The 13,160-nt window shown below is 49.4% G+C and overlaps 1 protein-coding gene across 2 annotated transcripts in view; it reads left to right on the plus strand.

Moving 5' to 3' along the window:
* Positions 1 to 5,956: 5,956 nt before the first annotated feature.
* NEGR1 (neuronal growth regulator 1) overlaps positions 5,957 to 13,160 on the plus strand; it is a 268,351-nt gene continuing 261,147 nt past the window's right edge. Inside the window, exon 1 of one of the 2 annotated variants that reach the window (XM_031050831.2) lies at positions 5,957 to 6,186. In XM_031050831.2, coding sequence (XP_030906691.2) covers positions 6,017 to 6,186 — 170 coding nt within the window. In that variant the 5' untranslated portion in view covers positions 5,957 to 6,016. The remainder of the gene's footprint in view (positions 6,187 to 13,160) is intronic. The other variant, XM_005151198.3, reaches the window with a different exon arrangement.

Here is a 13,160-nt window from a genome sequence, read left to right on the forward strand (position 1 = left end):
TGCATTTTATGGGGATTTCAGCTTTTGTTTTCAGTCCTATTAACAAAAAACCCCACCATAGTGCCATGAATCCTGAAGTTATCTCTGGAAGAGATACTTAGAAGGAGAGGCGTTGATTTCAGTGCTTGACAGAGCCACTATTTCCATTTTTCATGTATAAAAGATTTAAAAAGGAGATGTTGGGAAGGAGACATCTGAAACCTGCAGTTTAGATGGGCAAGTTCTGTGCCTGTGTTTGCTGAGATTTATCCCTCCCTCGACTTCTCTGCATCCACCTCATCCCAGCCCAAATGAAATTTCCAGGGGATGTGTTTTGTGAAGCCTTTTGGTGCTGTAACTGCTGAGCTGGTGGGATTGAGCTGGAGCTGTGCTCTCCAGGGCAGTCCTGCAGGAACAGCAGGGGTTGTGCTTTGGAAACTCAAGCTGACATTATTTGGGTGCCTTGGGTGGTTTGCTTAAAATTGAGGCAGCTTCAGATACGTTTTAAGAGCATTGAGAGATGGCTGGATTCTTCTTGTAAGGGTTTGTGCTGTGGCAGGGTAACAAAATGGTGCTTTTGTTTATGTGATGCTCTTGTACAGGAGAGCAAAGCAAAGATCAGTTACATGAGAGAATATTACCTGGGAATGTTGATTACCTGAGAATTCCTAAGCTTAATAGAAATTAACCCCCTAGCTTTCTCTCTGAGAATGCTTTATTCATTGCCTCGAAGCTTCTGCTGTTTTTTGGCCATTGTAAAAATGCTTCCAAATTCCCAAGTTTTTATAAACTTGGACGCAAAAGATGACTCAGAATTCAATATGTGGGGGTTTTGTTCTTTTTTTGTTGTTCATCTGTACCCCATCATCCCATATGTTCTTCCCCCCCATTAAAAATGCCTATCATCTGTTTAGGAAGCAGAAATAAAGTCTCTTATCAGGGCCAGAATCATGGCAAACCTCTGCTATTCAGATGTGATGGGTGATGCTAACCAAAGTCATTTGGCAACTGGATGGAGATACTTGAATGCTTTCAGAAATATGTATTTCAAAAGCAAACAAAGGGATAGATGGAAATTGCCCATTTGATTCTCACAGAGCTCTGTAAAAAGGCTTTGATTAGAGCCATTACAGAATCACAGGACAGAGTGCCTTCCACTGCTGCAGGTGGTTGTTTGAGGAGATGAGACATACCTTGAACGTGCTGCTGCTGTGAGTGCTGTTGGGAACTTGAAATAGGATGTGCACTTTGTCAGCCAATGTTAAAACATGTAGAAATGGAGCAAATTCTTTAGCCAGCTCTACTGTAGGGTAACAAGCAGCTGACAAGCACTGCCCAAAGGGCATGGAAAAAGGAAACTCACTGGGACTTGACATGACCAAGAGTTAAAAAGAACTAAAACTGCTTTCATTGAAAAACAGCAATCACAGAATCCCAGCCTAGTTCGTGTTGGAAAGGGACCTTAAAGCTCCTCCAGCTCCAACCCCTGCCATGGGCAGGGACCCCTTCCACTGGAGCAGCTTGCTCCAAGCCCCTGTGTCCAACCTGGCCTTGAGCACTGCCAGGGATGGGGCAGCCACAGCTTCTCTGGGCACCCTGTGCCAGCGCCTCAGCACCCTCACAGGGAAGAGCTTCTGCCTAAGAGCTCAGCTCAGTCTCCCCTGTTCTGGCAGGTTAAAGCCATTCCCCTTGGCCTGTCAGTGATAGAAACTGAGGGTCACAACCACAGAAAACTAAGCCAAAAGCCAGGTGTGGGTTGTGAATCCATCTTGAACCGTTGTGCAGACTGTTGAAGGGGAAATTGCAAACAACAAATAAATGCAGCTTTTCTAAAAGGCTCTAAACAAAAATGCGTAGTTGATTGGTGAGAAATAACACATGGCCTTGGCCATTGCTCTGTGTAATTCCCGAGTTCCTTCAATGCCACCAGCATGCTCAAATAGCCAAATGCACTTCACAGTAACTAGCTAATGGCAAACACTTCGGCTTCCCTCCCTGGAAATAATATTTCTGTGTTACACATCTGCTGTGAGAGATGTTTTTCTTTCCTTTTTTTTTCCCTTCTAGGCTTGGAGGAGGTGGGGAAGATTCAGATGAAAGAATTCAGTCTCTAGAGCAGCACTGATTGTCATAACTGCTATTGACTCCTGACCTGCATGAAAGCCAGGGCTGTGAATCTAAAAATGAACAAAACAAAACAAAAAGCTTCATATGGGCTGTTGCTGATTGAGATTTATGCGATCCTTTGCAAAATTAATAGAATGTTGCCGAGGAAATGCCTCTTGTCCTTCTGATTCAAAGAGGCGCAAATTGTCTCATTGTTTCTTAAGGTCAAGCAAAACCTTCATCATGCAACTCCTTAAAGGCTACAGAGCTCTCTATAAAATTAGATCTTGACCATTACATCACATCTCGATCTGGATGGACTCTGAGGGTTTCTTACAGGAGCAGCTGGGTGGGTTTTCACACGTAAAACCTGATTCCCGAGTGGCTCCTCCTCTGGACACCAGCACAACAGATCTGCAAAAACTGCATCTTAGCTTGGGAAGGTGCTTCCCTTCAGGCCTAGGGAACAGCACCAATGACCACAAACACGTTCACAAAGGTTCTGCCTCAAAAATTAATGCATTTGGCAAATCCATGCATGGCTGACATGGTCTTAGTGTGAGGTGTCCCTGTCCATGGCAGGGGCCTGGAACTAGATGATCTTAAGGTCCTTTCCAACCCACACCATACTGTGAGTCTATGAATCGTGTGGCCAACTGTGATAGAAATAGTTTTGTGTGCCTGTTAGAGGAGGAACCACATTTCCCTCTGGACTGCAAGGCTGTGAGAGAACAGGCACTGATCTCGTGCATTTGAACCCTCTTCTTTCTTCCTTTTTTCTTGTTATGAAAAGAATTGCATCATCTAGTTTGGCACGACAGCGTGGCTGAGATGGCAGGAAGAGCAGGAACCCTTGGAGTCGGGTGGGGAAGGCTGGTTCATTTGTTTGGGGTTTTTAATTTCCCCTGCTTGAAAAGTTTAAGGTGAAAAACAGCAAAGTGGGGACTGATTTGGGAACCACGGAAGGGCCTCAGCAGCAGGGAGGTTTGGCTAAGGGAGGCTGCTGTTGTCAGATAGAAGATGAGGCAATTATGAGTAGCTTTGGCAAATGAGCAAGTCATCCTGGGACACAAAAAGAATTTGAAGCCTTTGAGATGCTCTTGTGAGAGCTGTGGAATGGGTGTCATTCAGAGGAGAGGCTCTTTATTGGAATGTGGCCTTAGAAGGGAGAAATGTGGGGAGAAGTGATTGACAGGTCTTCAGGACCCATTGAAGCAGCAGTGGTGTGTGTCTGCTGTGGCTTGTGCACAAAACAGTGAGCAGTTCTCGGTAGTTTACTCTTTTGTGTGGCTTCTGTTTGGAGGAGGATGCACTGTTAAAGCTGGGTAAGCCCTTGTCAGGCTGAGCTGAGTGGTGTCTCAGACCAAGCTTCCATCAGACACATGATCAGGGAGACACTGGGGTCTAAATGTAGGTTCTCAGCTTACAAGGTCGGTGATTTGAAAAGGAGATAGAGATTTGATGACAATATTTGAAGTGAGGTTGGACAGGAAACAAGACATTGTGAGGATGCAGTGCTTTGAGAACTGCTTTGACAGTGCTGACAGCAGAACTCAATGGGTGATGGCAAAAATGACACCTGAGAACTACGCAGAGAGGAGGTTGCCAAATGTTTGGGATGTGCTGTTCTATGTGTGCTGCCTGAGGGAAGAATTCCTGTCTGGGCAGGTCCTACAGGAGATTGTTGTGTGTCTTCAAATGTGGGATCGTGACAGTGTGAGGTGGGAGATGGCTCTCACTGATATTTGTAGAGTCCCAGCCTGGTTTGGGTTGGAAGGGACCTTAAAGCTCCTCCAGCTCCAACCCCTGCCACGGGCAGGGACCCCTTCCACTGGAGCAGCTTGCTCCAAGCCCCTGTGTCCAACCTGGCCTTGAACACTGCCAGGGATGGGGCAGCCACAGCTTCTCTGGGCACCCTGTGCCAGCGCCTCAGCACCCTCACAGGGAAGAGCTTCTGCCTAAGAGCTCATCTCAGTCTCCCCTGTTCTGGCAGGTTAAAGCCATTCCCCTTGGCCTGTCCCTACAGGCCCTTGTCCCAAGCCCCTCTCCAGCTTTCCTGCAGCCTCTTTTAGGCACTGGAGCTGCTCTCAGGTCTCCCCTTCAGGAGCCTTCTCTTGTCCAGGCTGCCCCAGCCCAGCTCTCTCAGCCTGGCTCCAGAGCAGAGCTGCTCCAGCCATCACAGCTCAATCTCCCCTGTTCTGGCAGGTTAAAGCCATTCTCCCTTGTCTTCTCATAGTTAACGATAGCAACTGTGGCTCACATCCGGAGTCTGTCCTGCTGGCAAACCAAGCTCAAAATGCACAGTATTGCCTCAGGAATATTCCTAACTGTATTTTTCATGGTAAATATTCAACTCCTGCTTGCAGGAAGTTCCTGCTGGTGGTCCCAATGGATGGCATCACATGCTACAGCCGCTGCATGTGCACTGATAGAGGGAGTTGTCTCACGGTGGAGTTGTGCTTAACACTGAAAAGGCATCACTGTATTACAGTGATAATTCTGATGGTGAGATTTCCACATCTAAGATTTGCCAGCCAATCTCTCTCTCTGTCCTTATCAAGCAAACCCTGTAGTATCATGTGCTAGAGAAATAGAGGAATAATTCCCTTCTGTGTATGTTAGAATTTCCTTTGGCAGCTGGAAAGATGCAATGCAATGGGATGCAGTGGTGAGGGGTACAGCTTACAGAAGAAGGAATAGAGGTTTAGCAAAAGAGGAAGCATTGAAATTGAATTGAGTGTTTTTTTACTTTGAATATTCTGTCAATCTGCAAATTGTGAGTAGGAAAAGCAGTGTCCTGGGAAAAGCCACAGCAGACAGGCAGAGGGGAAGTGCCATGGGAGAGCTGGGCTGTGCTGGCTGGCTCATGGTGTAGCTGAGCTGCTCTGGAGGAACAGTTCCTACATTGTGCAGGCCAGATGTGCATGGAGCAGTGTGGGAACAGCTCAGAACTGCCCTTGCTGCAACAGCCCCTTTGCCATGACAGTGCATCCTTTAAGCAACTTCTCTCCCCTTACGGGAGGAGAGTGATTCCCATAGGAAAGCTGGAGATGTGCAGACTCATGTTCTGCGAGCAGCAGCTACACGGGAAGGTGGGTATTTGGGTAACAAAATCGAGCAAACAGTATCCTTACTAAGCATCAGTCTCAGAGGCTAACAAGGTTTTGAGTGTGCATTTAACATACCAGAGGAGACCACAGGAGGAAGGCAGGCTGCTGCTTGTTGTTGCGTGGCTGCAGGGGAATAGTCTGTCCGTGGTGCTTTGCTCCTTGGTGACTGTCTCTAGTTATCCTGGTAGAATCGTAGGGAATGGAACTGCTTAAACATCAGAGTGGCTGGTCCTATATTCCAGAAAGGACTGGATTGTTTGGAAGTCGTAGCAGCTCCCGAGGGAGGAGGAGGCCTCACCGTGGAGCTGCCGGTGCGATTTCCAGCACCGCCGCCTCAAACCAGCGTTTGCTTCGCTGGCTTTGGGTAAATTTGGGTGAAATCCCAGGTGGAGAATGGTACAGGGAGCAAGTTCCGAGGAGCGGCGGGCAGCAGCCCATGGATGAAGGGGGCAGGTGGGAGCAGCGTGAAGAGAGGTGGTGGTGGGAGGTTGCGGGCCGGGATGCCGGGGGGCGGGAAGGCCGGGAGGGACACAGCGCATCCCTCCGCATCCCTCCGCCGCCGGGACGGTTGCCAAGGCAACGGCTGCGTGGCAACGGGGCTGGCAGCGGGGGCCGCCCGCCGCCGCCGAGCCGCCGCCGCGGCGCGCAGAGAGGGCGCGCTGCCCTCCTCCTCCTCCTCCTCCTCTTCTTTCTCCCTCCTCCTCCTCCCTCCTCCTCCTCCTCTTCCTCCTCCTCCTCGCTAGATGCTGCGGCGGCCGCCCGGGAGCAGCCCCGCTCCGCGCTTGGCCGCCGACCGCGGGCAGCAGCGGAGCGGCGCGGAGATGGTACCGCTGGTGCGGAGCGCCGGGGGCTCCCACCAGTGGCCGGCGATCGTGGTCCTCGGCCTGTGCTGTCTCCTACCTCCCGGGCGACTCGCTGCTCCTGGTGGGGACTTCCCCGGGGCGACCGTGGACAATCTGGTGGTCAGGAAGGGGGACACGGCGGTGCTTAGGTAGGAAGCGATATGGGTCGCGATGGGGTAGGAGAGATATGGGGGGTGTCAGGGAGCACGGAGAGGAGCTGCTCTACCGGCCCCGCCGCCGCAACATCCCCCGAGAGCGGTCGGGTTTCCCTCGGGATGCTGCGGCTGCTGCCTGTAACCCCGGGGTGATGGTTGTTGGCGCTGGGGGGTCCCGGTGCGCACTGGAAGCGGTTTTAACTCTCCCACTTTGGCCAGAGGTCTGTTGGTAGAAGTTGGCAACCGCAGGGTTTGGGGGGGAGGTTTGGCTCCCGCAGCACTTCCCGGCTCCGCAGGCGCGGGAGTTGAGCCCTGGCAGAGCCCCCGCGTTGCCACAGCTTATTTGTGTGCTTTTTCCTATTTCCCAATGGAAAAGCTGCCTTGACCCCGCGCTTCCAGCAGCCCCAGCCCGACTGACTGGAGCGAAACCTGTTCACCAGCGGTCGCACGCACTTAATCTACTCGAATCCTCTGATTTCTGCCCATTAATCCGCTGGCTTGATTTAATTATTCCCCACCCCCTCCCAAACTTTGTATCCATTTATACTTTTAAACCCTACACTCATTATCGTACTTTTCCCATTTTTTTGCTCTACTTGAATTATACCCCATCTTCTGCTCTCGGGAACGCGGTTGCAGGGGTTTGAGCCTCTCTGCCCGTGTCCAGCCTCGTATTCAGTTGCCGGCAGTTTGAAGCCATGAAGTATCCGGCTGCATTATGTTTTCTTGGGGTGTACTCGTTCAGGCCTCCAGGTTCCAACCTATTTTGGGCAGATGTCTTTTACTGATCCCATGATCTGCTATAGAATACTGTACGAAGCATTTTCAGTTGGAATTGGGGATGGTTTTATTGCAAGGCAGCCTGCTTCTGGTGTAGTAGCTGCTGAAAATACAGTAGATGTCTATGTAGGGCAGCTGACAAGTATTTTCTACGTATCCCTCGGCCAGAGTCTGTGTTTGGAGGGGTCCTGAAGCCCTCGTGCTTTCTGCCTGCAGAACTGGGGATCCAAAGGAAATAATCTAAACAAGAAAGTGTCTTATTTGTACTGTGTCAGACATAGAGGTGGGAGAGAGGATAACACAGTGGGTTCACTTGGGCAGTACTAAATGCTATTAGGACGTAAACACACACATGTTTGGAACTACCTTAGTAAAACCTGTGGACTTGCCTCTGGGCGGGTTTCAGTTGCAACACAGTCGGTTCCCGGCCTGAGTCTCTGTCTGAAACTCAGTGCCTGTGCAGCTGGATAGGTTACATAAATGAAACTGGAGCCGTAGGATGAAAGCATCACTTTTGTCTCAGGAGGGAGGGAGATGATCTGTTTTGCAAAGAGATGCTGCTGAAGGAAGCATTAACATTGCTACCAAAGCAATTAAGTGCTGAGATAACGGTGCCCTGTCTTGTCATTCTTCTTGCCCTATGATTAACTTCTTCCAGTTCATACGCCTGCTGTAGGCTTCCTTTGAGACCAGTTTATTTTGCTTTCAGCTGGTGGTGCCCTTTGAAAGGGGAAGTGCAGGATCAGTGTAAGAGACAACGCTTTGAGCAGAGGCTGCAGAACACGGGTAGGGCTGTTTATCTCGAGTCTTGCTGCACGTCGGCACTGCTCCTCCTCAGTGTTTCCTCACTGGGTATTTGCAGCACTAACATACTTAAATATACATTTAATCAATTGCTGTTAGTGTCCTAAGTCTAGGGAGCAGGCTGTTTGTTTAAATACGAATCCCAGCAAGCTGGATAATGCCATTGGGGTGTTAGAAAAGGTGTTTTCCTTCCAGCTCTGTTGCTCTCTGAAGGCAGCTCCTTTCAGTTGTCGCACCTCAGAGCTCCCAGGGTTGGCCACGGCCAGGCTCCTGGGGCAGAGTGGCCACTGGGTCCCTTCCCTGGCACATGTTGATTCACCTCTCAGCACGCTGCTCTGATTCTGGCTGTTCTCCAGCAGCGAGGGCTTCAGAAGTTGCATCCTCACTGCTCCGAAAGCATCATCCACATTCCTTGTTTGAATAATTGATGCTAGAGCATGGAAGCACTTCCCATGGCTTTGAGTCAGCGCTTTTGCAGCTGCAGGGAGGCTGGGGAGATGTTCAGGGTGTGTGTTTTGGTGGAGGTGTCCCCTGTGGGAAGTGTGATGCTGGGCACTGGCTCAACAGACACCCTGCACTTGCTCCTGTACATCTGAATTGCATAAGGACCCACGTCTAGGGCTCCACCAGGAGCATGGATAAGGGAGTTGTTGAACTGGGGATAAGCTTTGACTTGTGACTCTCATTTTGAGCTAAAATAGCAGGGATGAAGGCACGTGGGCTATTTCAGTGAATGAGGTGCTGAACTGAGTGAGCCAAGTCCCAGTTCCCACATTAAGTTTTCATTGTCTTTGCTAAAGGTGAGAAATAAAGTCTCCCGTTGACTGCTGAGGCTTTCCAGTAAAAGCCTCCAAGTGTTAACACGAAGTAAAACAAGTGGCACAGCTCCCTCATTTTCAAACAGTTAATTCATATGAATGTTTAATGCATCAGTTCAGCATCAAACGTGGGCAGCGAGTCTCTAGTGCTGCTGAAGCCTGGCTGTGAGTAGCGCTTCCAGCCCTGTGACCATCACCTCAACACCAGCCACCGCTTCACCCATCAGCCCTTACTGCACACCGTGGGGCAGGTGAAGCCCCCATCCTTGCCTTGGTGGGTGCTGCTGGGTCTCCCACGACCTCCCTAACCGACACAGGGAACAGCACCCCAGATGGACCCACAAAACAGTTGGCCAATAATGTCCTTTAGCTCCTGTCTTGGTACAGAGCACATCTTAGCAGTTGTTTTACAAAGAGCATCTCTCATCAGCCAAGGTTCTCTCTCTGACGAGGAGTTATTTCAGCAGCTTCCATAATTAAAGCCCTGGTGCCTTTTGTTTGTTTTCAGGCAGTGATTGTTCTGTGCAGCCCCAACACTGCTTGTGTCACTGGTTCGTGAAGTTATAAGGAATTATATCAGTAACACGGTGGTTTTGTATGGCAATATAATTTTGGGGAGCCACTTGCTTCAGAAGTGGAGTTCTGTCCTGCATCTCCTCTATATTCTTCCCATATATTCTTCCCAGACAAGCAGTTAAGATTTAATGAGAACACATGAGGAAGAAGAGAGCAAGTTGTAAAAATGTTATTCTATCGAAAGAATAAATGGCTGCATTGCAAACTGCTCGACATACAGAAGCAGTCTCTATTTCACAACTGGGTTTGTCTGCTTGATTTCTCTGTGGCTTCCTGTGCTGATGCTTATCTAGGTTACGGTGATTTGTGTGTGTCGCCCTCGGGAGATCAGGTTTATTCCTTACCAGTCCCTACACACCTCATCTGCATTTTGTGAGCAAACTCCCCTGGGTATCTCAATGTACAGATCTGGAGGTGATGGAAATGGCTCTCTCTACCAAGCAAAGGTTTTTAGCTTGCATTTTGTTTTTCTTAAAGCTCATGGATAATGAAAGCTGGTTTTACCTTGGTAACACTTTTAAATCATGTAATGACAGTAAGTGAAGTTTTAGAAGCTGAGTTTAAAGAGCAAAAGGTCTTCTTACCATTATGTGATCACAGAGAAATTAATGTAATCCTAAAATCTATATAACATAGAAATGTTTAGAATCATAGAAATATGTGCTCTGCAACATGTAAAATACTGTGTAGCCTTCACTGCGAAGAGTTAAACCTCATGCTGGGAGCTATTGGATGGAGGTTCCCAAAGGCTGTGGTGGAGAGCTGAAGCAGTGGAAGCTATAAAGCAGACAACCACATCTGTGATCACAGGGCAGAAGTCGGTTCTTGTCACATCCAGCTGGGAATACCAGGGATCAGCTACAGCCCAGCGTTGTTAGCAGGTAGCTCAGACCTCATTGCTGTGCCTTTGACAGTGATGGTCTCTTTTGGGCATCCTGTGTGAGTCTGGTCTGAGATTTAGGGCAGCCAGCAGACATCTGAGAGAAGGGGACTGTAGAGGAAGATGATTCCTGGCTTTGGTCATAGGTCAGGAGGTTTGGGGTTTTTGGTTTGTTTTCTGAAGTTGGAATCCTTCACATGTTGTCTGGTTGTTTCCTTTCCCACCTTGTGAGTTTCAGGTCTGTGTTGTGCTCAGTAGTGCTCTTCCCTGCTTTAGGGTCATCAGGTCTCTGCTGAAGCCTTTCAGGTTCTAGTGGGGATGTAGGTGCCTAATTCATGTTATAATGCTGAATGGGGGGTATTGACTTTTGGCGACTGGGACTTACTTACCATTTCTGCCTTCTCTTCCAAGACAAGCTGCCCCTTATAGCCAACAGCCTTTACCAAAGGAGCAACACTGGTTGTGGAAAGCTTTAACACATCTGCCAAATGTTCTTCATCCCTTGTCATTCTTATTACTGAGAACCTGGCATTTTGAATGGAAGCTTTGCAGTACCAGCAGCAGGTGAAGATCAAGTATATATGTACAGCATATTTGTATTTTAAGATGTTATATATATTCTAGTATTACAGTCCCTCTGATGCATGTCCAGATGCCAGTGCTGGATGCAGTTGTGTGCACCCTTGTGTAAATGCAGGTATTTTTGGAGTGCTGGGTGGTGAAATAAAGACAAGAGTACTCTGCTTTATGGCTTTAAAGGTGCATTTCTGACTCCCATTCTCTCTTGGTATTCCTGTGCAGTTCACATCAGAAATTACTTGGGTAGGTGAAGCTTTGCTCCCATCTCTCTGGAATGTGACTGTGGTACATGTAGGCAGACAGACACACCCCCTGGTGAAACGAAGTTGTTGTTTGGGTAAGGCTTTCACGTTCCAAATCCTCACTAATTATGAAACAAGCACATTGTGGCTCTTGCCCCGTGTCTGTGCAGTAATAATACATAAATTCAGAGTAAATTAAAATAATTTATCATTTTAAATGATCATGAGGGTTTCAGACGTTTTGCAGAGGAGCCAACGGCATAAGGAATGAAAACCAGAATTTCTTCCAAAGGGCTGTTCTACTGAGGAAAAGCCAGAGTTAAATGACTTTATTCTTATCATCTATATTCAGGTACCTAAAAGGGGATGACAAGAAAGTGGAGAGGGGCTTTGGACAAGGGCCTGTAGGGACAGGCCAAGTGGAATGGCTTGAACCTGCCAGAACAGGGGACACTGAGCTGAGCTCTTAGGCAGGAGCTCTTCCCTGGGAGGGTGCTGAGGAGGCGCTGGCACAGGGTGCCCAGAGAAGCTGTGGCTGCCCCATCCCTGGCAGTGTTCAAGGCCACGTTGGACACAGGGGCTTGGAGCAAGCTGCTCCAGTGGAAGGGGTCCCTGTCCGTGGCAGGGGTTGGAGCTGGAGGAGCTTTGAGGTCCCTTCCAACCCAAACCAGTCTGGGATTCTGTGACCTTGCATAAGCATTGACTGTAGCCGGTACCCCAGGGAAACATGTCTTGGGGCTCACCCTGACTCTCCACAGCCTGACCCTTTCCTCCCTGGCACAGAAGTGACTTTTTGCTGGGCCTGGGTACCAGAGCATGTTCTGCAGCAGGCTTGGGGACTCGATCTGGAGCCATTTCAGTTTGTTTGAGACTTGTGGAGGTGGATGGGTGCATCCTGCTGATGAGAGCAGGCAGGTCCCAGATAGGGACCAGCAAGTCCTGGCATGGCCAGGCAGGCTTATGAGCCCTTGCTTGCTATTGCCCACATTCCCTCTTCCTGGAACAGATTTGGCCTGTGCCAGCTGCTTGTTTTGCACACGTACTGTGTCATTTTAGTACCATGGGTCACCCTTTCAAGGGATCCTCTCTTGCCCCCCTCCATAATGTGACTGTTGCTCCTTGTGATGACGGAAGTAGAAGAAGGAAGCCGGTGATGATGCACAGTATCCTGCCTGCTGCTCTGGCCTCTGAGCCAGCCTCTGCCCCACTTCTGGTAGATACACGATGGCTGGGTGAGGAGCAGCATGGTCTGAGACTAAACATGCTGTTTCTAGGACAAGAAGGGCTCAAGCAGCAGCGGTGTGAAGGCAGGGGCAGGGTAATGGGGCTGGCCATGGCTCTGGGGAGTCTCTGGTGATGGCAGTGGTGGCCATGGGCTCACCTGTGGCAAGGTCACATTGCACTAATCAATGGGGTAATTGATCATGTCCATCCACAAGCTGCTGGTACCAGCACTTTGCCTTGTTCATCAGCCAGTCAGAATGATCCACAGAGATACGGGTGAAACACAAACTGTTGTCTCCTGATGGGAATCTGCTCCTTAGCGCAGAAGTATTTAAATGCCCCTGTGATAAGGCACAGTCTGTTGGCAGGGGAAGGGGGTTCTGTGTCCTCCTCAGCTCTGTCTCTGTAGGCACAGACAGTCAGTGCAAATTCCACACACTTGTTGGGAACAGGAAGCTCCCACTTGGAAGCAGAGTCTGGGACTCTTCAAATTTCAGAACTCACATGTCCCTCCAGCTCAGCCCTGTCATCATTTCCAGCTTCATGCTAACCCAGTGATGTGTAACCACCAGAGGGTACTTCCTCTGCCTTCTGCTTGTAGCTGTGCCTCCCATGCTGTCAGCGTGGTGCAACCATCCCAAACCCACACCACCAAGCCAGCTCAGGAGCAAAGACCATGTCGTGTGGCCACAAAGGTGACATTTTACAGGTGCTGGCTGGCTCTGATGGGCTGCCTGGTCCAGATGTGCCATCACGCCTGTATTGCTGGACTGTCTGGTTCAGGTGTGACATTGCACCCAGGCTGCCAAGTCCAGATGTGCCACTACACCCTGCATTGCTGAGCTGCCAATTCCAGATGTCCCACTGCACCCTACATTGCTGGGCTGCCTGGCCCAATGTGCCACTGCCCATTCCTCTTTATACTATTCTATCAGAAACTATCAAGCTATTTTCTTTTTTACCCTTTTCCAGCTGTTTGTAACTTGGCATTAAACCAATCCCTTCCTCTGACTGCATGCATGGTTTCTCCCAGTGTTATAGCTGCCAGGAACCCCGGAACAGGCT

This window comes from Melopsittacus undulatus, chromosome 6, assembly GCF_012275295.1.
Source record: "Melopsittacus undulatus isolate bMelUnd1 chromosome 6, bMelUnd1.mat.Z, whole genome shotgun sequence".
Taxonomy (NCBI): Eukaryota; Metazoa; Chordata; class Aves; order Psittaciformes; family Psittaculidae; genus Melopsittacus; species Melopsittacus undulatus.